Source organism: Schistocerca piceifrons, chromosome X, assembly GCF_021461385.2.
Source record: "Schistocerca piceifrons isolate TAMUIC-IGC-003096 chromosome X, iqSchPice1.1, whole genome shotgun sequence".
Lineage (NCBI taxonomy): Eukaryota > Metazoa > Arthropoda > Insecta > Orthoptera > Acrididae > Schistocerca > Schistocerca piceifrons.
The window spans coordinates 533,005,011-533,032,137 of NC_060149.1; the positions used below are offsets into that span (position 1 = coordinate 533,005,011).

A 27,127-nucleotide genomic window follows, 5' to 3' on the forward strand; every position below is an offset into this window, starting at 1 on the left:
CCCAACTACCAGTAAGCCCACCCTCTGCGACCGCCCAGATCTTGCAGACTGAGGGGCAACCTCTCAACCAGGACAAGCAGCCATGTCCGGCTGAAGATCAGTATCAGCCGGAGACAGAGCCTGAAACCGGTTCGTCAGACAAGCTGGAGAGGTCTTCCGTTCAGCTCTCCGGAATGTCTTTCGCCCCCTGCCACACCTCAAGACGACCTCCCACTCTACCACGGGTGAGGAGTTAGCCTCACTGTGGGCAGTATCCCGGGCAGCCACAGCCGTAGTCTGATCAGGGGATGCGTGGGATGAGCTGGCCGTCCCCGACAAACCCCCATCCGGACCTCCAAAGTGATGCCCATAGGCAACAGCCTCAGACTGTGTGACCGAAGTCAACACTGCCTGAAGCTGGGAGCGAAGGGATGCCAACTCAGCTCGCATCCGAGCACAGCAGTCGCAGTCCCACACACATTTTCTGAAAACTGCATTAGTATTGTAAACAATCCAAACATAGAGCTGACAGCTGGTTGAAACCTGAAGCAGAAAGTTGTGAGATATTTAGCAATTTGTGGAATGTACATCAAAAAGACAGATTAGATGCCATAGGTGGGGATGTGTTCATTGCAGGTGACAAAAATATTGTCTCTATTCAGGTTGAATTTGAGTGTTACAGGAAAGTTATCTGGTCACGTATAATTAGTCTAGGTGAAATTAAGTTAATTGTTGGACGATTTTACTCACCACTTGATTCTGCTGTGATGGTTTTAGAGCCACTGTAAGAAAGAGTATGGTCAAAAGTGCGGAAATACCCAGATCATGCAATATTAGTTGGATGTAACTTTAACCTACCAAGTATAGACTGGGACGTTTTTGGTGTCATTGCAGGGGGAACAGTCAGTGTTGCAAAATTATTTTTAACACATTTTCTGAAAACTGTCTTGCACAGCTAGTTCGACAGCCCACATGCAATGGAAATTTAGACCTTGTAGTTATGAACAGTCTGACATAATCGATGGCATCAGTATAGAGACAGGGATTAGTGACCATGATGTCATCATAGTAACTTTGGTTACTAAAGTTAATAAATCAGTCAAGAAGGCTAGAAGAGTATTTCTGTTACAAAGGGCAGATATGCAGTTGTTAGCATCCTACTTAGACATTGAACTGACATCATTTAGTTCCAATATGATGGACACAGGAATTATGGGCAAATTTTAAATAGATTGTAAATCATACTCTGGAGAATTATATGCCAAATATTAATGACAGAAAAGATTCACCATGGTGTAACAACGAAATTTGAAAAATACTGGGGAAGCGAAGGCTGTTGCATTCTTGGTTCAAAAGAGAATGCGCAAATGATGACAGGTGAAAGTTAATAGAAATTCGTGCATCTGCAAAAAGACCTATGTGTGAAGCTTACAACAACACCGCCATAATAGCTCATCAAAAGATCTTGCCAAGAACCCAAGAAAATTCTGGTCCTACATAAAACTGTTACGTGGCTCTAAGGCTCTAAGGCTGGTGTGGCAGTAGACGATACCTAAAGTTAAGCCAAAGTTTTAAATTCACATTTAAGAAATTGTCTGCACATGAGACTTGTACAAACATACCATCATTTGAGCATTACACAGACTCCGGTATATAAAATAATCATCACCGGCATAGAGAAACAACTGAAAGAATTGAAAGCAATTAAGTCATCAGGCCTTGACGGAATCCCAATACAGTTTTACAAAGAGTACCCTACAGCATTTGCACCTTACTTAGCTTGCGTTTATCGCCAATCTCTCGCCGAGAGCAAAGTCCCAAGTGAGAAAAGCACAAGTGACTCTTGTATTTAATAAGGATAAAAGAAAAGACCTGCAAAATTACAGACAAATGTCATTAACATTGGTTTGCTGCAGATTCCTTGAACATATTCTCAGTTCGAATACAATAAATTTCCTTGAGAGGGTAATGCTTCTGTCTACAAATCAACATAATTTTAGAAAGCACACCTGTATGAAAGTTGGCTTGCCCTTCTCTCACAACATATCTTGTGGACTATGGATAAAGGCCTACAGGTGGATTCCATATTCCTCGATTTCAGCAAAGCCCAGTACGTTGTCCTTGATGGCGAGTGTCCATCAGAGATGAGGTTATCATCAGGACCACTTCATTTTCTATATACATAAATGATCTGGTGGACAGGGCAAGCAGTAGTCTGTTGCCGTTTGCTGATGATACTCTGGTGTACATGAAAGTGTCGTCATTGAGTGGCTGTTGGAGGATGCAACATGATTTAGACAAAATTTCTAGATGGTGCGATGAATGGCAGCTATTTCTAAATGTAGAAAAATGTAAGTTAATGCAGATGAGTAGGAAAAACAAACTCATAATGTTGAGCTACGGCATTAGTAGTGTGCTGCTTGACACAGTCATGTCGATTAAATATTGAGGTGTTATGTTGCAAAGCAATATGAAATGGAATGAGCATGTAAGGACTCTAGTAGCAAAGGTGAATGGTTGACTTTGGTTTATTGGGAGAATTTTAGGAAAGTATGGTTCATCTGTAAAGGACACCGCATACAGGACAATAGTGCGACTCACTGTTATGCACTGTTCGAGTGTTTGAGATCTACACCGGGTCAAATTAAAGGAAGACATCGAAGCAGATCAGAAGTGGGCTGCAAGATTTGTTACAGGTAGATTCATGCAACATGCAAGTATTATGGAGATGCTTCGAGCACTCAGATGGGAATCACTAAAGGGAAGGTGACATTTTTTTTTTGAGTGTCACTACTGAGAAAATTTAGAGAACTAGCATTTGAGGTTGACTGCAGAACAGTTCTACTGCTGGCAACATATAAGATACGATTAGAGAGATTAGGGCTGGTACGGAGGCATATAGTCATTTTTCCCTCACTCTATTTGCGAGTGGAACAGGAAAGGGAATGACTAGTAGTGGTACAGGGTAACCTCCACAACCTCCACCGTGGACTGTACAGTGGCTTGATGAGTATGTATATAGATCTAGATGTAGATGTAGATGCATACAGCAACAGGAGAAAAAGTATGTAATCACTCTCAATTTGAAAAAGACACAATATATTCCATCCTGCACATCTAGAGGTACTAAACCAATGAAAAGTGTGACACATGGTGAGTAAATTATAACTAGGGTGGAAACTTCAAACTTTTTAGGTGCCCAAATGGATGAAAATTTGAACTTTGGAATCCTAAAACAACTTAGTTCAGCCACATTTGGACTTCAAATCATTGTAAATATTCGGGAGAGACAAATCAATAAGTGGACATAATTTGCATATTTTCATTCTTAATGCCATATGGAATATTGTTCTGCGGTAACTCAGCTTTAAAAAGGAAGTGCTCATTGCTCAAAAATGTGCTGTCAGAATAATACATGGTGATGACATGTGATCATCTTGTAGACATCTACTTAAGGAGATATGCATTTTTAGTATTGCTCCAAAATACATTTATTCCTTCAAGAAATTTTTTGTAAGTAATCCAGTGCAGTTCAAAAGGAACAATGATGTACATAATCACAATGCCAGAAGACTAAATGACATTCATTACTCCACATTAACATTGCCTTTAGCACCAAAAGGAGGTGCACAATGCTGTCACCAAAATTTTTGATCAATGATATAAACTGTCTGACAGACAGCATAGTGATATTTGAAAACAAATTGAAAAAAGTTTCTTCCTGGCAACTCTTTCTACTATCAGAATAATTTCTACTTTTGTAATTTGTGAATGTAAAATGACTCATTCCAAATCATTACCATTAATCGTACAAAGGATTGATGGAAAATGAAACCAACTTATTGTAGCAGCAATAGCTTCTGCTGTCATGATTCAATAAACTTACTTTCCCTGATGGACTAACATGACTTTGTGGATTCAGTGTTTTAGCATCTTTCTACTTTTGTGTTGTAGCCTGACACTAACATGGCTGTGCACCAAAATAGGGACTAAGTTGATGGCCAAGAATACATGTGAGAGAGAAAGAAGTAACTACAAGTAATGTGAGCCCAAAACAGGAGTAATGAACAAAGATATACTCGTCTTACAAAACAACAAACAATCAAGGAAAGGTTCAAAATCAGAATCAAGTTCCATAAATAAGATGTAAGAATTGTATTCAAAAACTGATACCTGGAAGCTTTAGTAATCATATATGAATCACAGATTCAACAGCTGAACCAATATTTATTTCCTGAGAAGGTCCAATGGCCATCTCCACGTGAAGTGATAGCCGTGACCCCTGGAGTCGAGGCAGCTGAAAGCCGAATGATGTACCCTACAAATAATATCATCTCCACTCTCCACATCTCAAGGAGTGGCAGGATATTATAAGTGGAGTACAGGTTCTGTTTACCAGGTTGTACGGAATCAAGCCACATTAACGACAGTCAACCGAGAAGACATCCTGTTGGTCAAATGATGATGCATGGAGACTGACGGAAGTGGAAGCTCATGGCTTCTAGGCCTGTCTTGTACTGGAGCTCTCAGAGATGCTACATTTACATCTACATTTAAATACATATCTGCAAGCCACTGTATGGTGTATGGATGCTACAATTACATCTACATTTAAATACATATCTGCAAGCCACCATACGTGCATGGCAGGGGGTACCTCATGCTACTGCTAGTTATGCCTTTCCTGTTCCATTCACAAATGGATCAAGGGAAATATGACTATCTATATGATTCTGTATGAGCCCTGAGTTCTCTTATCTTGTGTTTGAGGTCCTTATATGAAATGTATGTTAGTGGCAGTGGGATCATTCTGCAGCCTGCTGCAAATGCAGGTTCTCTAACCTATCTCAACACTGTTTCAAGAAAAGATCATCATCTTCCCTCCAGGAACATCAATTTCAGTTCATTGAGAAATTTCTGTAACTTTCATGTGTTGATTGAACCTCTTGGTAACACATCTAAAAACATGCCTCTGAACTGCTTTGATGTCTCTCTTTAATGTGACCTGGTGGGGACTGTAAATACTTGAGCAGTGCTCAAGAATGGGTCACACAAGTGTTTTGTGTGTGGTCTCCTTTCTAGATGAGCTATTCGCCTGATACATCAAAGTCGACCATCTACCTTCATTACAACTGATCTTATGTGCTCAATCCATTTCACATCACTTTGCGATGAACATTACAGAATTGTTTTTCCCATTATTCTGTGTTAACTTACATTTTGCCTTTTTTTAGAGCAAACTGCCACTCATCAGAAAAAGCAGAAATTCTACCCAAGTCAACTTGTATCCTCCTGTAGTCATTCAAAGGTGGCACTTTCCTGTACACTAAAACATCATCAACAAAACAATCACAGATCGCTACCCACACTATCTGACAGATCGTTTATGTATACAGAGAGCAATAGTGGTTCTGTCACACTTTCCCGGGGCACTCCTGATGATACCTTTGTCTCTGATGAACACTCTTTTTACAGGACAATGTAATGGGTTATAACCCATTCTGTATGCTTGAATGTTTGTCAACAGTGTCTTATGACATTATGTCACACAACTTCCGCAAATTTAGAAATATGGAACCTGTCTGTTGCTCTTCACCAATAGTGTGCAAGACTAAGGACTAACTGAATTTTGCAAGAGCGATACTTTTTAAATCCATGTTGGGTCGTGGGCAGATGCTTTTTCTTTCTCAAGGAAATTTAAGTCATTTGAACTTAGAATATGTTCAAGAATTCTGTAGCAAACTGTTTGTGGGTTCATTCTTTTAGCATTCCTATAGATGGGAGTCACCCGTGCGTTTTTAAAGTCGCTTGCAACTTTTAACTGAGTGAGATATTTGAACAAATGCAAGCGAAATATGGGCCAAATGCCAAAGAGTACTTTCTGTAAAGGCCAATTCATTTCCATCTGGACCTGGCAACCTACTAGTTTTCAACTCTTTCAGGTCCTTTTTACCACCAGGGATGCCAATTTGTACGTTCTCTATCTGGGAGTTTGTGTGTCTGTCAAACAGTGGTATTTCCACATAATTCTCCACTGCTAACAATTTTTAAAACATGAAATTTAAGACTTCATCTTGCCTTTCTATTGTCACATGTGACTGACCTATGAGTGACTGGATACAAACCTTCAGCCCACTTTGGTATTTTACTTAGGAGCAGAATTTTCTGGGATTCTTGGGAAGCTCTTTCACTAAGGTATGGTGGTGGAGGTTGTCATAGACTTCGTGCATCAATCTTTTAATAGACATATGAATTTCTACAAATTTGTACATTATTTTTTGAAACCATAGTGCTAGAATCTCTGTTTTCTCAACATTTTCTAAAATTTATTATAAACTATGATGGGTCTTTCCTGTCCTTAACAGGCTTACTTGACACATACTTCTCCTGAGTGTGATTCACAATCAGGTTTAGATCTGCCTACAGTTGTGAATTTGCGTATTGTGTATTAAACTGGGGACCTAGAAACATAGGAGAGGCTTTGTCCTGCCGTAGCTCTCAGTGGTTCACAACCCCACAACAGGCCACTGCAGTCCACCCATCCCACCATCGCCCCACACCGAACCCAGGGTTATTGTGCAGTTTGGCCCCCAGAGCAATGACAGCCCCCCCCCCTACCCCTACCCCCCCGGAACATCTCACACCAGATGAGTGTCACCCCAAATTTGCATGGTAGAGTAATTATGGTGTATGCATACGTGGAGAAAGTGTTTGAGCAGCAGTCGCTGACATAGTGTAACTGAGGCAGAATAAGGGGAACCAGACTGCTTTCGCCGAGGCAGATGGAAAACCACCTTAAAAGCCATCCACAGGCTGGCTGGCACACCAGACCTCGACACTAATCCACCGGGCACCAGCACACCTTCCAGTTCGAGAAGCAGCGCATTAGACGGAGTGGCTAGCTGGGTGGGCTTGCGTGTAATTACTCTATGTCTATCATATTGGAACTAACTTATATCCATGCATTATCTAAGTGGGATGCTAACAACTGCTCATCTGGTCTTTCTAACTTAAAAACTCTCCTAACCTTATTGATCTATTCATTAGCTTTAGCTATCATCATGGCTATGATTACATTGTGATTGCTAATCCCTGTCTCTATATTGACACTGTCATTAAGGTCAGACCTGTTTGTAGTTATGAGGTCTAAAATATTTTCATTGCATGTGGGTCATTGCATTAATTGCTCATGACAGTTTTTGGATAAAGCATTCAGAACTTCTTCACAAGGCTGTATGTACCACTTGCAATGATTCCACAGACATCTCAAGCCTGTAATCAGTAGGCTAACATTGGTTCCAACTGATACTGTTAGATCAGGGTACATTTGCACTACTGAGCGTAGACATTCTTTGAATGATTTTACAATTGTTACAGCAATGAATTCATCTATGCCACTTTAGCATTTCCAGATAACTTTGCAATCATAATCAATTTCAACCATGATAGACATATTATTTCTGCCAACTGCAAATGAAGACTCCCCCTTCTATGATGTCTAAGCTGTCTTTTTGATATACTTTCCTTGTCTCACTAAACATTTCAAAGATTTCCACTATGGGTTTCTTCTAGCTCTTGGTTTCAAGTATAATTTGAGTCCAACAGATTTTTTGGAAGACGGCAAATTCAGGGAACTTGTTATAAGTGCTTTGACAATTTACTGTTAAAATCTTGACATTCAAACTGTTTCTTCTTCATAATCGATCTGCTTTTTCTCTCTGTGTACTGACTGGTGGCCGTTCATCAGAGGACCTTAAATTTCACTTGGTCTAAAAAAAAAAAAAAGCTGCCCATGTGCACTCCACATGTACTCTGCTGTCTGAGTAACTGCTGCTTCTGTATGGTGCACCACTGACCTACCTAAGGGGCCCCTTGTCGCAGCCCTACTGTGAACCAAGCTTTTTATCAGGTACTTTCTCATGAATCTTGCTGATTCCAGTTGTTCCCTGTGGGGAAGTCACCAGAGAAAATGACAGGCTAGGTAGTGATATTACAAATCTTTTGGGTGATCCCTCTGAAGATCATTATGGAATAAAGGACAGGAACCAATTTATGCTACCAGCTGTAATGGGATTCCTGTTCTCTTCTCATTTATGACATAGACATTCACAATCAAATGGATTGGTAGAGATGTGGCCAGTAGTACCTGTGTCTGGTTCTGTCTAGAATATTTGCGAATTACGTTTGGTCACATGTTGGAGCAGTGTGGAAATTATTCAGGAAAAACTAGCTCTGGATGAATTGGAATGGCAAGCAACCATTTCTGTCCCATTGGATCACAGTTCCTCTTATACAGTTCTCTGTTTATTAATTAGACTTCTCCTTTGGTTAGTTTCTCTTTCTTCAAGGCTTCTTTGGGTCACAATAGTGCTGGATCTTCCCTCTGTTCAGCAGCAATGTTGTTTAATGCAGCAGTGACAGATTTCATCCATGCTTCTGTGTTCAGCCATAGGATTCCTTTAAGGGCAGTCAGTATCCTTGTGTTTACATACCTTTTTGTATATCAATGTGAAGTTGTACACCTGAAGCCTAAAGGCTCATCTAACCGCATTACCCAGCAGATTGATCAGGCCAATTAGCCAACATTGAGAACAGGGGTCCCTCATACCAGTGAATGGTTTGGCAAATAAATACAGGTGGAAGGTTGGAACTTGTTGATGGACCAAACAATTGTAAGCCACTCTTACTTGGATCTAGAGTAATTCATCTCATAATTGGAGAGTAGCCTGTAAGCATAAGCTATCAACCTTTTCAGCACCTTCCTGAATCTGCACTACAACTGCACCTATCCCATAACCATTAGCATTGGTGTGAAGTTCTGTCCCAGCATTCTCATCATACAATCACACAACTGGAGAAGATATTAGCAGCTCCTTATGAACATGGAAGGACCTTCCTTGCACCTCTTTCCAGGAAAATTTGGTATCTCCCTGTAGTATTGCTTGCAATGGATGTGACTTGGTACAGAAGTCCTTTGTGAATCGCTGGTAGTACGAGCACAGTGCGAGAAAACTTGTCACATCACAAACATGCTGAGGAGTCAAAAAATCAGTGACTGCTCTTATTTTCTTTGAATTGGGGCAGATTCCATCACCATTAACTAGATGTTCCAAGACTTTTACTTCTTGAGCAATGTAGAAGCACTTTTTTGGATTCAGGCAGAGACCTGCAGTCTGAAAAACTTAAATACGGTTGTCAGGTGTCTCAGGCATACTTCAAATGCCTTCAAAAAATGACACTGTCATCCAGACAGCAAAGACATGTTGTCCATCTAAGTTCTTGAAGCAGGCAGCCCATCATATGTTCGTAGGTGTCTGGAGGATTACACAGCCCAAACGCCGTAACTTTAAACACATAGAGGCCGTCAAAAGTTATGGCGATAGTATTTTCCCAGTCAGCCTGATCAACCATCATTTGCCATTAGCTTCTATGCATGTCTGTAGTTAAGAAATACTTTCCTCCTCTCAAGCAGTCTATGGCGTCATCAATGCATGGCAATGGATAGACATCTTTTTTTTCATGATTTTGTTCAGTTGGCAGCAGCTGATGCATGAATGTCATATGCCATCCTCCTCCTTCATAGGGACCACAAAAGAGAGCCAAGGGCTCTCTGATGGTTCACTGATGTCATCCTGCAGTATCTTCTCCACTTCCTCCCAAATTAAGCATAATTTAGCCAATGACACACTGCACAAGTGTTGGCTAATTAGTGGATGATCTCCAGTGTTGGTACAGTGTTGTTGTAGCCGGTTGTTACAATGATCCACAGTTCCCCTTCACCAAATGGAATGCTTATGATTGTTGCTGGTATGTAGATTTCTTTTATGAGCCTGAGTAGCTTTCTGCAATCAACGAAAGCTTCACATTTTAACACAGCATCTAAAGTGATGATGAACTTGTTTCACTGATGATATGGGATGCATCATCTTCAATGGCAAACAACTGACCGTAGCTTTCTCTGTTATTTTTGTTTGTTGGAATAGTTTGTTAATCTGGAGCTCTGATCTCCCACAGTCTATGACTATGATGCCTGCAAGAAGTACCATCTGAGAATAATGTTATGCCTACATTGTTAAAACAACAAATTCAAAGGGCTGTGCTCTATCACTGATAGTTATTCTTGCAATGCATGTTCCTGTCAGCTGGACGTATTTACCATTTACAACCTTCAACACAATCCCTTTCACATGACAGAACATAGCAGTCTTTTGATGGCAGTGATAAGCATTGGACATTACAGAAAAAGAAGCCCATGAGTCACTGTGCCTCTTCTCTTATTACCTGATGTATGAGAGAGAAGAGGTCATGGTGGTCCACCACAACAGGCACATTCAGGAGTTGGTCATACATCTTTCATCCAACACTTTTCTGTAGCATTTCCTTGATGGGCTGGCACCACTTGCTGACTACCTCTGCTGTTGTGACACCCATCACTAGAAAAGCTTGGGAGATATATCTTGGGACTCCTTTGATTGAACGTGAAATTTCTTTGGCTCCTGCCATATTTGAATTGGCAGCGAGACACAGGGCAAAACACTCTGTATGTAAAACTGTGTTGTTTCGCCATAACATCAAGCCCTATTCTTCAATTATTCTTCTGCTAAGTGGACTTGCTGCTGATTGTCTCCAAATGTTTTCTTCAGTTTGGCTTGGAATTTGTCCCAGCAATCGGGCTTCTCTTTGTTGTTCTTGACCCACAACTGAGATGTGCCATCAGAGTAAAAGCACACATACACCATATGCATCATGTCACCCCACCTGCAGTATTTGTGGTCACTCATTCACATCCTTTCAACCATTGCTTTCAGGTCCTGACAAGCATCTCTGGAAGGTACTCATGTACACCTGACGTGCAGATAAGTGACTGCTGTTTTGAAATTCATTGGTCTCCTGAGGTTTTGAAATTCATTGGTCTCCTAAGTATACCTGTTTGTACCTTGGGAATCATGTACTGCTTTATGGTTCCTGCTCACAAAGGCGACGGCTTTTACAACGCCTCACTAAAGCCACCAAACAATGTCATGTCACAACCACAATCAAGCCCAAAACCAAAAGCAGAGTCATCAATGAAGTACAACACTTAGCACTGAAAGCACATTTATCATGGATTCCAATGTAAAGACAGAACAGAACTCTTACCTGGATTAAGAGTGCTGTTATTTATACAAACACTGAATATTCTGTAACATGCAAACATAAGAAATTTTTAGAACCTTCTAAAATTATAAATACTACATAACAGATATTTGCTGGCAACCCACAGCATGCCAGCCAGTGACACTAGCTGCTATTCTATATTGCATGCAGCACAGCTCATGGCAATATTCAGGAAATGAAGGGGCAGTCTGCTTTCGAAACCTTAGCACCTGCTGGTGGCCCCAATGCAATGTATTCAGCACAGAGATGTAAGTGATAATGACACTGTGTTCAATACAGTCTGTAGTAAGCACATCTCCAGTTTTCAAAGAGGTAAGAGGCAGACCCAGTAGTCTAGGGTAAAATGTGCGCCTGAAAGCCAAGAGGTTGAAAGATTGAATCCTGGTCGAACTATGGGAATTTTTAATTCTGTGTTTAACCTAGCCTTCACCTCTCAATGATGTGATGATTCACCAGGAATGACACATGCTTCAGATTCCATGTTTAACTGTAGGTTCCTTTCCCAAGCAATCTTACCCTGGTATACGTAAGAGACACACAAATTGCTGAAGTTGCATCCAATTGCAGGACTTGCAGCAGGCCATTGGGCCACTCAAAATTATAACAATTGTTGTTGTTATTATTATTATTATTATTATTTAGAAGCCATCCCAGCATTTGGCTCAGATGGTTTAGTTGAAAACAGATGCTTGCAAATTTGAATAGTACTATGACTACTGCACCCTCTTGCTCTGCCGGATGCTGGTACTTATTGGAGAGTCCGTTCCATTTCCAGAGTTAACCATAGGACGCGTAATGGGGGGAGGGGGTCGTTGAACCCACAATTTTTTTTATGTCCCCTGCTTTTGCCCAAGTAACTTTCATACTACATATTCCCTTTGAGTTATTGTTTGTTGGCTTTTTATGAAACATTAGTGTCAATATATTTTATAGAATATTCCTGCTTTGAAAGAAAAAATAAATAAACTTATTATGGGTCCAACCCCCCCCCCCCCCCCCCCCCCCCCCCGCCCGTCCCTTAGGCTTCCATGCTATAGGAAATTTCCCTTAATAGGATTTCGTATTTCTCATCTCTACAACAATGCAAGTTAGTTTCTTGTTGGTTGGTGTTCTTGATATTCACAACAATCAGTTTACTTTCAGAGGAAGTGATTGTTGATGTCAGTCAGCTGTTATTTATCTTATAAACTTGCAGTGAGTTAGTGCAGTTCCCTACTGTTCACACCCAGACTTATAAATGACTAAAAGAATATGTGACTCGTCTTTCGAAAGAGTTCTGAATGAAATTTTAGATTAAGATTCTGACTCGGGGAGTGAAAGTGAATATGAGGATGGTGTTATGGAGTATGATTCAGATCGGGAAAGTGATGTGGATGTTAGAGAGGATGAAGATAGTGCAGCTTCAGGCAGTGACCATCAGGGTGTTATTGTGGCCAAGTCTGGAAGAAGGTACATAACCACACAGCCTAGAATTCCTTGGAGGTCTGTTGCTAATATAGTAAGAGAGCAGGCAGGAGTAATTCCAGCTGGTGTTTGCCATTCACCTGGAGAAGCCTTGAAGTTACTTCTTACGCCTGACATCATGGATGTTATAGTAAAACATTCAAATGAAGAGGCAGTTACGTGAAATGTTACTTTGACTAATTGTATGCCTTTATAGGAATCCTGATACTTATGGTGGCAAATAGGGACAATTCTGTCAGTGTACATGATCTTTGGTCAGACCTAATGGGTCAGCCAGTTTACAAGGGTATTATAGCAAGAGAATGTTTCAAGGAACTTATTGCAATCATAAGGTTTGATGACAAAAGTACCCGCCAGCTAAGAAGGGAAGCCAACAAGTTCACAGCAATCCGTGATGTTTTCAACAAAGTGAATGATAGGTTTCCACTACTGTATAAACCAGGGGTCCACCTCACCATTGATGAGATGCTCAGCTTGTTTAGAGGGTGCTGTCCCTTCAAAGTATTTATGAAGGATAAACCGGGCAAATATGGCATCCTTATACGCATGATGTCCGATGCAGTTGACAGATACATCTTGAATATGGAACCCTATGCAGCTAATGTTCAGAATTTGTCGAAAGAAGAACGGGGTTCAGCAGCTGTCATCAAACGTCTGGTAGCACCTGTGAAAAATTCTGGTCGAAATATTACTACAGACAGATATTACACATTGAAGGATTTGGCGGAAGAGTTATACTAAGACTACAAAGTTACTACAGTAGGAACTCTCCAGTCAAACAGGAAGCATATTCTAGACATAATGAAGAACATATCAAATCGAGAGCTATATTCATCAATGTTCTTGTTCACAGACCCATCAACAGGTAGGCCTCCAGTAACTTTGGTGTCCTACATAGCAAAGACGAAACCAAGTAAAAACTTAGTGATGATGTCACCAACGTACCAAGATAAAGGCACTGTTGGAGCAGAGAAGAATAAAACCAAGATAAATGCATATTATAATTCCACTAAAGGTGGAATTGATACCATTGATCAAATGGCGTGTATGTACACCTGCAAGAGGGGAACAAAGAGATGGCCTCTATCTGTATTTTACACTCTGATTGACATTTGTGCTATCAATGGAACCACCATATTCATCCAGCAACATCCAAGATGGAATGAAAAGAAACGCAACACATGGAAACTTTATCTTCTGCAAAGCTGGGATGGAACTAGTGAAATTGTAGGTAGAAGAAAGAAGTGCCAATGCAAGAGGGTTATCTAACCAAATTTTTCAATCAATGGAGACTATTCTACAAAAGAAAATCAAAGAAATGACAACAGAAGCATGTCAGCCACCTGCAGGGAAAGGTCGGTGGCATATTTGTGTAAGAGAAGCTAAAACAAAGAAGCAGAAGTACAACAATCTAAGTAAACCAAAACAGTATTGTGGACAGTGTCATAAACATGTGTGTAATACACATTCAGAAAAAATTGTGAAGTGTGTCTCTTGCCTTGCAGTTGAGGACTCAGAGTAGTCTATTGTATATGAACATATCTGTATTTTGTATTGTAATATGTCAATTTTTTATTCACTCAATCCAATATTTATAACAATTAACAACATTTATAAACCAATGCCTTAGTTAAAATACATAAACCATTTTGAAAGTTGTAATTTTTCGTCAGTAAACTTATTTAATACCTGTGGGCTCGCCAACCCCCCCCCCCCCCCTCCACCCCCAGGCATCCAAGTTAGAAAAAAAGGCTTGGGCGTCCTAGGGTTAAGAAGCACTGATGCTGGGAAGAAAACCAGGTCAGCTGAGGAGCTACTACTGTGTTAAAGAGTATGTCCAGAAATAGAAGACAGTATGTCTGTATATATTTGGTCATTTGTTTTAATTTAGAGGTTGATGATAGTCATGTCAATGCAGACTGGCAAAAGCTGCTAACATGTTAGTTGACAGACACCATACACTGAAAAGCCAAAGAAACTGGTACACCTGCCTAATATCGTGTAGGGCCTCTGTGAGCAAGCAGAAGTGCCACAACACGATGTGGCATGTACTCAACTAATGCCTGAAGTAGTGCTGGAGGGTACTGACACCATACATCCGTAAGAGTATGAGGGGGGTGGAGATCTTTGCTGAACAGCACTTTGCAAGGCATCCCAGATTTGTTCAATAATGTTCATGTCTGTGGAGTTTGATGGCCAGCGGAAGTGTTTAAACTCAGAAGAGTGTTCCAGGAACACTCTAGCAATTCTGAGCATCTGGGGTGTGCATAGTCCTGCTGGAATTGCCCAAGTCCATCAGAATGCACAATGGACACAAATGGATGCATGTGATCAGACAGGATGCTTAAATACGTATCACCTGTCAGGCATCTCATATCACTCTAACTGCACATGTCCCACACCATTACAGAGACTCCACCAGCTTGAACAGTCCGCTGCTGACATGCAGGGTCCACGGATTCATGAGGTTGTCTCCATACCCGTACACGTCCATCTGCTCGGTAAAATTTAAAATGAGACTCGTCTGACCAGGCAACATGTTTTCAGTCATCAACAGTCCAATGTCAGTGTTGACAGGCCCAGGAGAGGTGTAAAGCTTTATGTTGTGCAGTCATCCCAGGTACACGAGTGGGCCTTCGGCTCCGAAAGCCAATACCGATGATGTTTCATTGAATGGTTTGCACGCTGACACTTGGTGAGATTTGATGTTTTACGATGTTCCTGATATTACGGTACACTCATGAAATGGCCCACTGGACTCGCATTCGGGAGGACGACGGTTCAATCCCGCGTCCGGCCGTCCTGATTTAGGTTTTCCGTGATTTCCCTAAATCACTCCAGGCAAATGCCGGGATGGTTCCTTTGAAAGGGCACGGCCGACTTCCTTCTCCGTCCTTCTCTAACCCGATGAGACCGATGACCTCGCTGTTTGGTCTCTTCCCCCAAACCAACCAACTCATGAAATGGATGTATGGGAAAATCCCCACTTCATTGCTACCTCGGAGATAGAATGTTTCTTCACTCACGCATCGGCTATAACTCCACATTGAAACACACTTAAATTTTGATAACCTGCCATTGTAACAGCAGTAACCAATCTAACAACTGTGCCAGACACTTGTTTTCTTGTATAGGCATTGTCGACCGCAGCACCATATTCTGCCTGTTTACATATCTCTATATTTGAATACGCATGCCTATACCATTTTCTTTGGCGCTTCAGTGTATATACTCTCACAGGTTACTTTCCTCTTAACTGCATACACTTTTTCAGTGATGAGACTGAAGAACACGACACTGAGAGGAACGAGGAGTGGCAGAGCCGATTTCATAGCAATCTCATTTGCATGGGTAAGAATCAAGAGTAAGGAACTCAGTTTTGGAGTTTTACAGGAGCTACTGGTATGTTTAAGGGATTATAGGGATGATTTCAATATTATCTAAACATGTTCCTTTTTTGGCAGGTACTAGCAAACAATACACAGTATACTACATTTAAGAATTCGAAAGCAAGCATGTTGAAGGACTGTAGAAATGTTACATAACAGAGATTTCTTTCTGTTGTGGCATTCAATACATGTATAATGCAATAATACAGCTATGTATGTTGTGAACTGTGAAAATGATATATGAGAATTTCATACCTTGTTTTTGTTGCTGACTGCTTCCTTCATTAGATCCATCACATTCACTATAAACTACAGTGTAAAAGACTGCTTCTATTGGATCAGTAGTTGGATCTGGTTTCAAATCCCCTCTGGTTGTAATATGTACTTCCAATGCAATCAGTGTAAGGTTGTCACACTAGGAGGAAAAAGTAATAAAAAACACACATGTAATATAGCTTGCTACTTACAGATTTTAAGTGCATCTTACATTACAAATAGGAATCTACGATAAACACAAAATTAAATGGAGGAGGTTTTGAGTTAAAAGTTCCACAATGACTTAGTATGGATTGAACAAAAGCTTGCATTTGGAAAAGATGGGAAGAAAATTAGCTGTGTCCTATTCTAAGAAACCTAACTTTGTATGACAGAATGAAGATCTGACCTCTGTCCTCCAGAATGTAAAACAAATATCTTATTCAACTGCTAATGCTTTACATCATGCATAAAAATGGTTTTATAAGATTTAATAAATATGATAAATTAGACATATCATTGTCCTAGATAATATCTTTTTTTAGAGTAAAAGATAATTTATTATTTTCTTCTCATATACAGAAGAGGAACTTATTTTCAGAGACTTCTACATAACCTCTTCTATAGAAGAATGTAGTCTTGCCCTGTCAGACAAGCAGATGATGCTGTTGAATGACTGCTGCTATAATTTGTTATAACCGACTGTGTTTACATAACTTAAAACGTGAATAATATAGGCCACATTTATCACCCACAATGAGCCAATAGTGGTAAAAAGTGCTGTAAAAGACTGCCACACAACTTTCCACCAATCAGGCATCTTTCACCCTTTATTGCCATTGCTTTGCTTTTGTATATCACTTCACATTCACTTAAAATTCGATTCTAGGTTGCGCTGGTGAATCCAAAGTCAATACATGGGACAAAAAATTCTCCTTTTCATTCAGGCTTTCTTTTTCTTTACGATGAGGAAACAAATGAAACTTAGCATACAATTTCCAATGGTTGAGGGCACAATTTAGATGATGGCATTGTGTTCCCACATGTTATTCCTAATTTTGTTTACATTGTTTCCAGCCTCTACTGATAGTATTTCTGCAGCTATACACATGACTCTTTATAAACATTTGTCTCAAAGCACATGAACTTTTCCTCCAATTTCAGATTTAACCCCTTCTTTCAATTATATATTTAATGACACTGGAGAAGAGCATACGATATGCTCACCTGCTGCACTATTAATGATAGCTATCTTGGCCATGACTTTGTACAAAATATCGTCTTCACACAAGTCATCAGCATTGATTCAAGTCTGTATGCCTGATATGTTTACTGCTTGCCACATTCGACTGTAATAATTATGAGTTTTTGATTGCTGCACCTTCAAATTGCTGCAAGAATATTTATATAGCCCACTCTTTCATTTTCAGAGGTTATGAATTGGGTGACTGAATTACAGCTTGGCCATATTTCATTTGAAGATGATCAACATGAAGGATGTCCTAAAACTGCAGTCACTGAGTAAAACTTTGAGAATGTGCAAAATATGATATTAAAGGTAACTGACAATCAAAGGTGTATGTTACAGATGATAACAAAGACATATCAGAAGAAAGCGTGCAGTATATTTTACAAGGACGGTAGCTGCAAGAAAGTGTTTAGCTACATGGAAGCTACATTTGTTGAAAGCAAATGAGAAAATAAATTACTCATCAATACTGAGAGTTTTTTTTTCTTCAAAGACTACAACTGATTTTATGCACTGATTTATTACTCTGGATAAGATATGGGTTTCCAAAGCCATAAAAGAAATAAAACAGCATTCAAAGAACTGGGTGGAACCTGGTGGACTTGCACCATAAATTGTGACATCAGATTGAATTTGCATGAAAAGAGGTCATTGTTTTGTGGGATGGCAATTACTATGCAAGTATTTCAGACCAACTACATGAGAAGAAGAATTGTTTGCAAAACAAAACAATTATCTTCAATGAAGGCAAAGAAAGGTGCTTTGGCAGCAGTAAAAATGAGGAAATATTGGAACAATCAACCTATTTGCCAGACTTGGCTCCCTCTGAGTTCCACTAGTTCCCACAGTTAAGAAATATGAGGCTAGATAAAATGTTAAGTTGAAATTAAAAATTTGTGCAGCTGTAGATATGTGTTTCTCAGACCATTCAGAATAATACCTGAAGGACAGAATCTACTCAATAGGAAGAGGAAGGGGGAGGAAGGGGGGAGGGTGTTAGACAATGCTCACTAACAATCAGGCGGACACTGCAGTGAAGAATGTTGTCACTTTTGTCCTAAGAATTATAGTTTTTCACTACAAGGCTAAGAATTTTCACATTGCCATTATAATCCCACATTTTACACATTAAATATCAGGTGAAACCATCACCTAAGGGCTTCCTGATCCAGGTTTTCCAGTAGAAGACATCCTATTTATTCTGAGGTTGCTACAATACACATTGCTATTCTTTCATATGTGCAACTGACTGGTGTATATAGTTTATGGAGCTGTTAAACAATTTATTCTTTTAGAAAATATTTTATCTTCCATGCTTGAATTTTCATTTATAAAGGCATAAATCTACTTTTTGTCCACCTAAGAGAGAAGCAGCTTATGCCCAATTAATATAACACTTAATTTCTGGATGTTTCTCCACACTTCTTTTTCAAGAAAAGTTTTCATGGTTTGTCATAAGCTCATGCTGACCTTCCAGTCTCATAAAACCTGTACTTTAGAAATTACATGTTAAATAAGCACAGTAAATTTGTGATATAATGAAGAAAAATGCAAACAACATTTTGGAGAGAGTGAAGTGTTATACAATTTTCTTAGTGTGTTTTAATGTAATCACAGAAATACAACAAAGCTGGTATTTTTATGTCTGTCTATCAAGAATGAATTTATGCATTCAGGATAGATATATGGAGCAACAGCAACACAATGGCATGAAAATTAAAAGAAGGAACTATGCTGAATTAGTACAGCCCGAAATTAGGAAAATGGAAAATTGTTGAGTAGTATTCTGTTCCCCATTTGGAAGGCCATGGTATCTGTGTTTATACAGTAAACACTTTATTCATACTAGCAAGTCAGATGAACATAGAAAGTCCTAAAAACAGGTGCTTTTTCAAAGCACTTACCTGTGCCACTGCTCGTACATCTTGTAAGTTTGCATAGGTCATTTCAAAACCACAAGAGCTGCTTGGGGTTATACCAACAATCTGTCCTGGTGATCTAGTTTCTGATGACAGTTTTGGTGATACTTCTTGTGTACCAATTGAAGTCTCTAGCAGCATTCTGTGGAGTGAAGGACTTTCACTATTCTGCAGGAAAAAGAATGAATTTTATTACTGCTGAAAATACGGATTTCCTGTTTTATAAAATTAAATAAGGACATCTGTTCAAAATTTTATAGTATATTTATCAATGCAACAGCTCTAAAACACTGGAAAATTATGAGATGAAGTCGTGTATTGTCATGCATGTCCAAGGATGTAAGTTAGACTGGCATTTAATGCTCTGTTTACATCAGTGTTGTTATAGATGATGTAACAGTTCAGTTTGGCTAAGGCTGAGAAGGAAATTGGTTGTGGGATCATTCCAGCATCCACCTAAAATCATTTAGGGAAATCATGATAAATACAAATGAGGAAGGCAGGATGGAGGTTTGAACCCTGCTTCTCTTCAACAGGAGCCTAGTGTCTTAATCACTCTCCCTCTTTGCTCAGTGAACTTTTGTGCGGGTGATTTTTAAATTACTTAATAATTCTCTCCTCTGCAGCTATTGTTAATTCCCTGGGCTTTATAATATAGATTACTTCCCTCTAACACATGACAAAAAGGAATGTGTGACATGTAGAAGATATCGTATCAAAATCTGCAACTGGTGACTACAATGTAATACCATCATATGCTAAGTCTACATATATGTACTAGGTATCAAATATTTCAACAGGAAGTTCCTCTTTTTGGATAACACTGATTCTGTATTTCACCTTATTTCCTTTAAAGACAAAATGTGGGCAATTTATGCCAGTGCTAGTCTGCAACACTAGAAAAAAGACCATCATACAGGCTAATACGAGATAATTAACAATTTGAGAAAAATTATTTCAATAAATGAATACGAAATGTCTGATACAAATGGCTTATTACTGCCTTTCTTTTACACAATCTCCTTATCAATTATTCAACTAGCTGATGTTAACACTTTCCCTGTATAATTTTAAGCTACCAGTGTTTTACGTGTCCACTCTTGAGGTGTAATACATATTTTTTACTTGCGTATGTGCTGTCATATATCTCTATCAATTAGAAACATTTTGTGAAGTCTACTACCTATTACAAGTTTCTTATGAATAATCTATAAATAACAAAGTAGTATGGGTATTGATCGGTTGGTAGGACATGTTCTGAGGCATCAAGGGATCACCAATTTAGTATTGGAGGGCAGCGTGGAGGGTAAAAATCGTAGAGGGAGACCAAGAGATGAATACACTAAGCAGATTCAGAAGGATGTAGGTTGCAGTAGGTACTGGGAGATGAAAAAGCTTGCACAGGATAGAGTAGCATGGAGAGCTGCATCAAACCAGTCTCAGGACTGAAGACCACAACAACAACAACAACAACATGGGTATACTTATGTAGTTGATTGGCATGTTAACACAAATTAAATGGTTTCATTACTTCAATATCCATTTCTAATCTGGAATGTTTGTCAACTTCCAGTCCTCAAGAATACTCAAACTCTTGACAAGCAACCTAATATTCTATAATGTCATTATTATGGTCATCGGGAAAAAGTGACATAAATTTAAATACAGGGTGTTTAAGGAACATTTCGTTTCAAACATATCCTTAAGGTTATATTAATGAATAACTGCAGCTGCACAAAAATTACTGTTTATTATTATTAGGTGACCTGATAGTAATTTACATGAATGGTTCAAACAAAACACCCCTTGCCTCAATAAGTGCTGCACACCTTCGTATCAATGCCTATCCAACTATGGAGAGCACATCAGGATTCTGTCAGAGTTGGTTCAATGCATCAGTAACTCAGGCTATAAGCTAAAGCATAGTGGCAGTTGGAGTAAAGTATATCATACTCTTGACATGTCCCCCAAAAAAGTAATAAAGGGGCATCAAGTAAAGTGAATGCACTGACCATGTGACAGGTCCTCCTCATCCTATTCAATGTTCTCAAAAATTGACAGTTGGCTATGCTCGTGCATCAAAACAAGTGCGTTGTGGCTCCATCATGCTGGAACAACAGGCCTCTGTGTACAGCAAGTGTAAGACTGCCAGCAGTTATGGAAGTGTGGGCTGCAGGAACTGTAAGCAAGCTGCTCCATTTAACCTACGTGGCAGTACTACAGGCCCTTGAAGAGGATTATGAACAATTCCAGCCCACATGTCTATGGAGAACCTACATTGGTGCAATCTCACAGCAACCAGTGTGGGTTCTCATAGTCCCAGATGTGGCTGTTATTGCTGTTAAAATTTCCATCACATGTAAAGAAGGCCTCACCTGTATATAAAACATGTGTGAAGGCTTTGGTGTGCAAATCTCTGTACAAACTGCATACAATATGAGTAATCAGCTGGTCCTAAAACTTGCACCCTTTGAAGACGGCACATGTAGGATGTACTCCTGCAATACTCTCCAAACAGATATGTGACCTGTTTCCATAACATGGGCTACAGCACGTATGCTGCTTGAAGGCACATTGCTAAATCTACAGATCACTTCACCCTCAAAATCTGGCGTTCTCATGTCATACCTACCACCACCAGCATGCTAAGGATGCAATTTCCCTGTTTGCAAGCACCAAGGAATTGCGACAACACAAAGCTGAGCAACAGGACTGGTACAGCTTAACAGAACGATAACCTCATTAGGAACTGTGCAGCAGGTTGCTAGGTGGTGGTGGTGGTGGTGGTGGTGTGCATCATGACCACATGCATAATTAATACACAGCAAACCAAAACATATCTGTTTCTTAACAAAAAAGATTGTCTCTGTTTGGTCTTTCATCCCTCAATGTTTGCTCAAAAGATCCTGAAACACCCCACATATTATTTTCCATAACATTAGTTTGGATGGCGCTTATTTTTCTATTGGGTAATTCCTCTGGCACATTGGTAAATACATGGTACAAAAATTCAAAACATATCTATAGCATCAAAAATAATCACTCTTTGAGATATGACAGCTTTCTTGAAACAGTCTCAAGACAATGAAATAACAACAAAAATATCACATATGCCATAAGTCTGAATGGTGCATACAGAAACTACAGAGTCACTTATCACTATTACTGGACACTAGAAAGTACTGGGTGAAAAAGGAGGAGTAAAGGTAACCACTCACCATATAGATGAGGTGTTGAAGGGCTGATAGGTACATAAACAAGATTGACATTATTGCTAAGGTCCTGGAAAAACTCCTTTCTAACAAAACCACAAACCGTGCTTTAATTCGTGTTTATGTACCTGTTAACCATTCTGTGTCACAACTATAAAGAGAGTGGTTACCTTCACCCTGTTCATTATAGCTATAATCAGAATTAAGAACAGTTTAATACAATTTGTGATTGTTATTTTTACTTATATGGTCGAACATCAATTTTGACACCATTGTAGCGGCACCACCGTTTAGGATAGGCAAAGTTAGTTTTGTGCGATATTTGGAGCCAGGTGCGGGTCGGATTGCAATAAGTTACGCATACCAGCCGTTGCGAAGGCAAATAGAGGCCACAGAGGTGTAGAACTGCCGGAGAGGGTGCACACAGCAGTCTCCATGGTGCAAGTCACAGGCACAAGAGGGCCACTGGCGCAACCAGGGTAAGGTGCGTACGTGACACGAAGCGGCGTATTAGCAAAACAGAGGCACACATATGAGTATAAATATGTCCCATTTTCTAACGATATTCATTCAAGTGTGGCAGCTCTCCTGGACGGCGGTGCATGTCACACGACCGGGCTACACGAAGCAACAGATGGGGCACCAGCATCTCAGTCCACGGCGGGTCATTGGTTCGACCCTCTGAGGCTGAGGCGGGGTCCGCAGTCAGCCAGCGGCAGGCCAGTCTTTGGCTCGCTACCGCAGGCAGTCGTCTCGACTACCGACACACGCCAGAGACTTCCGACGCGAGGGCCGCAGACACCTGATAGCAGGTGCTTGTTGGTCATTGCGATCTCAGCCAGGCCGGCGAGAAGAAGGACGCAGCTGGCCACCTTCAGCTCACACTGAGCAGCACTGAGTTGGCAGGGACGCAGACCGCCGAGTCAACCGCGGCATTCTGACGACGACACACTCCGCTGGCGTACAAGGCCGGCCGACACAGCGCGTTACACTGGGTAGTGGGTAGTGGAAGCAAATAAATCATTTGGACGAGTTTTAATACGGCAACTCCTGGCACCCACCTACTACACCATTTTATTTTTATGTGGTTTAACCTTTAGTTTATCATTGTACACTAAGAACATAGTCGCAAATCTTTTTTTACTTCCTTTTCAGCTTTTAAGGGCATTCATGTTATTTCATTAACTTTTTGAGTCCCAAAGTTATAGAACTTTTCATGGTTATCTTAAAAGATATGGTAAGGTTCTCAAATTCTATTGCTTGAAAAGGTGAGTGTGGACCAATGACCTCATAGTTTGGTCCCCTTCATCCAAATCAACCAACCAACCAACCAACCAAAATGAAATTACAGTGAAATTCAGACCATTAGCTGCTTACAGGCGTTGAGAAATATCAATGGGGATAGTTGAAAATGTGTGCTGTGACCAGGACTCGAACCCGGGATCTCCTGTTCACATGGCAGATGCTGTATCTGAATGAGCCATCGAGGACACGGAGGATAGTGCGACTGCAGGGACTTATCTCTGGCATGTTCCCCGTGAGACCCGCACTTCCAATTTACTGTCCACACACTACATTTGTAGTGCCCCTGCCCACTACACTCATTACTCGCAACAGTCAATTCACCAATTACCGTAAGAGTTTGAGCAATGTGAGTACATGCACATTTCACAGGGAACATGCCAGAGACAAGTCCCTGCAGTTGCACTACCCTCTTTGTCCTCAATGGCTCAGTTGGACAGAGCATTTGCCATGTAAGCAGGAGATACTGGGTTCGAGTCCCAGTCGGCGCACACATTTTCAACTGTCCCTGTTGATGTTTATCAATGCCTGTAAGCAGCTAATGGTCTGAATTTCACTGTAATTTCATTCTTCAAGAGCTGCAAGATCACCAATGGTAGCTGTTCTTTTGGACATGTCCGAAGGAAGAGAAACCATCTTCATATTCGTATAAAACCAACCGAAAGGTGAGTGCAACATTGTGCTATAGATAAAAAAAGCTTATTTACATAAACCTGATATTTATTGTTCTACACATCTGGATGTACAGTGTCATATTAATTTGTGTCATATACTTTTATATAATAATTTTAGGGTAATTTATGAAGTGTTCTCATTTATAGCTAAAACATTAACTTTTTCTTCTCACGTGAAGCATTCCTGCACATCAACATTCAGCCACTGATCTCTTTTTGGTCTATAAAATGATGTATTGAAATATTTATTGAATGTGATGTATATAATTCGTGAATCACTTATCTTCTGACAGTGACTGATGAAGCTCTTGGACAATCATGCTGTCATTTCCATTACTATATTTTTCATTCTTACAGTCACTCTGCTTGTTTTAGTTTCCCGGTTTCCATGATGTTGAAGCTTGTCAGAATTTTATGTTTTGTGTGTACTTTTTACTTGCACTTATGTTCGTTTTACAGTGGATTTGTCAAAGGAACGTACGTACAAATAAAAGTGTGCATACAAGACAAAGTTAACTGTTTTAATTTTATTATGTGAGTCATGTTATGCCCTGATCATGTTTTCTTCTGTTACTTCACGTTTTCTTAGACCAGTTCAACAATAATGCCATTAGATATGGAGCTGACTTACACAAGAGAGAGAATGTAATGGTATATGGTCTTGTTGAAGGAGAGTGAGTGAGTGAGAAAAACTGCTTACTTTATGGAGCCGAAATCAGATCTACACAGAAATAACAGTCAAGTATTTTCCAATTTTTCCAATTTGATATTACTGCACTTGTTATAATAAATATGTATGTCAGCACTGAAGAAAAATTTTAGGGCAGTAGCAATCAGAATGACAAGGTGAATGGAGAAAGTGAAGAACTGTAACTCTCAACAAGAATTCAAAGGATGCCTGGTTTATTTGAGAAGGTAACTATTTACAATGGTCTAATGGACCATTTTCTAGTTCTCTTATGGATACAAGATCCCTGCTAGAGATACTAACTGACTAAAATTGTCCAAAGAAGAAATATTTGATTTATACTGTGGAAAAATCTACAACAAAGCTGCAGACATTAAAGAGACTGCTTCCATGCTTCCAACATTTTGAGACTCTGCTTTCAGCAATGACACTAAGAAAATCTTACTTATCTTTCATGACGCCCCACACAGTTGAAAAAAATTAAATACATAACAACATACAATTTGTTTCCATTCTGTTTGCTAGAATATTGAGCAAGTAAAGCTATCTATCCTTAATTTGAAGGCTGACATGAATACTGCTGTGCTTCACTAGGCACATTAATGTTGCAGGTGGTGTGCGTTTGCCCACATCCAACTTTTAAACTGACTTACCAGTCAGCTGTAAAAAGACCTATAGTTTAGTGTGGACTTTGAACCATCGAGCAACTTCGTGTTTTGTGCATTAGAAAATTACTGTCAAAGGTGAAAGAAGTGATAAGTGACAAAAAATAATCCTAGAATCAACTGGGGATGGAACCTCTGATCTTTGGATAGGACAGTGGGCAAGGAGGGTTGAGGGCTTTGAAACCGACATTATCTGGCATATAGTGCACAGTTGTTTGGAGTAAAAAAATGTAAATGGATATATAGAAAACTCACAGTTCAACTAGCTTCACGAGCTTAATGTCTCTAGTAGTATTTTCATTTCATAACAAAGGGATACATATCAATAAATTGTTATAGACACACTGAAGTGCCTTATATTAAATAAAGAAAACAATATTAAATGTTATGTAGCATGCTATTCATCATTCCTGAAACCAGCTACACAAAACTTTTGAAATGAGTAGGCTATCTGCCCCATGCTTCAGACACAGCTGTCTCACCATTGGGATTTCCTACATTTTGGCCATGTAATACTATTTTACATGCACTAAATTTTATGGAAAATGTTCCATTTCCTGGCAATAGAAGTGTTTCAACTTTTAAATACTAGATACATTATTTGTCTGCAAATTGACAGAGCACTGAAAGATGTTAGTCAAAATAAGACCACTGGATTAAATGCTATTCCATCTGAATTATTGAGATCCTTGGCAGATAGCCATGGCAAAACTATTCCACCTGTCGTGCAAGATATACGAGGCAGGTGAAATACCTTTAGACATCAAGAAGAATGTAATAACTCCATCACAAAAGGCAGCTAAATATTATCAAACTAACAGTCTAAGAAATTGTGGTTGCTGAATACTGACACAAATTATCTACAGAAGAATGGAAAAATTGTTAGAAGCCAGCCTAGAAGAATATCAGTTTGGTTCTCAAGAAATGTAGGAACTCATGATGCAATACTGACATTACTACTTATCTTAGGAGAAGGCAAACCTACATTTATATCATCTGTAGATGTAAAGAAAGCTTTTGAAAATCTTAACTGCAGTATACCCTTTGAAATTCTGAATGCAACAGTGATAAAAGTGTACAGAGTGAAACGTTATTTACAACTTGTACAGAAACCAGACTGTAGTTATGAGTCAAAGAACGTGACAAGGAAACAACAGATATAAGGAGTGAGACG

The 27,127-nt window shown here is 39.6% G+C and overlaps 1 protein-coding gene across 1 annotated transcript in view; it reads right to left on the reverse strand.

The window, feature by feature from the left end:
• Window positions 1-27,127, reverse strand: part of LOC124722902 (DNA polymerase zeta catalytic subunit) — a 218,040-nt gene that overhangs the window by 90,173 nt on the left and 100,740 nt on the right. The window contains exons 14-15 of the mRNA XM_047248042.1: window positions 19,398-19,580; window positions 16,245-16,404 (exon numbers count right to left, since the gene is read on the reverse strand). Coding sequence (XP_047103998.1) covers window positions 16,245-16,404; window positions 19,398-19,580 — 343 coding nt within the window. The remainder of the gene's footprint in view (window positions 1-16,244; window positions 16,405-19,397; window positions 19,581-27,127) is intronic.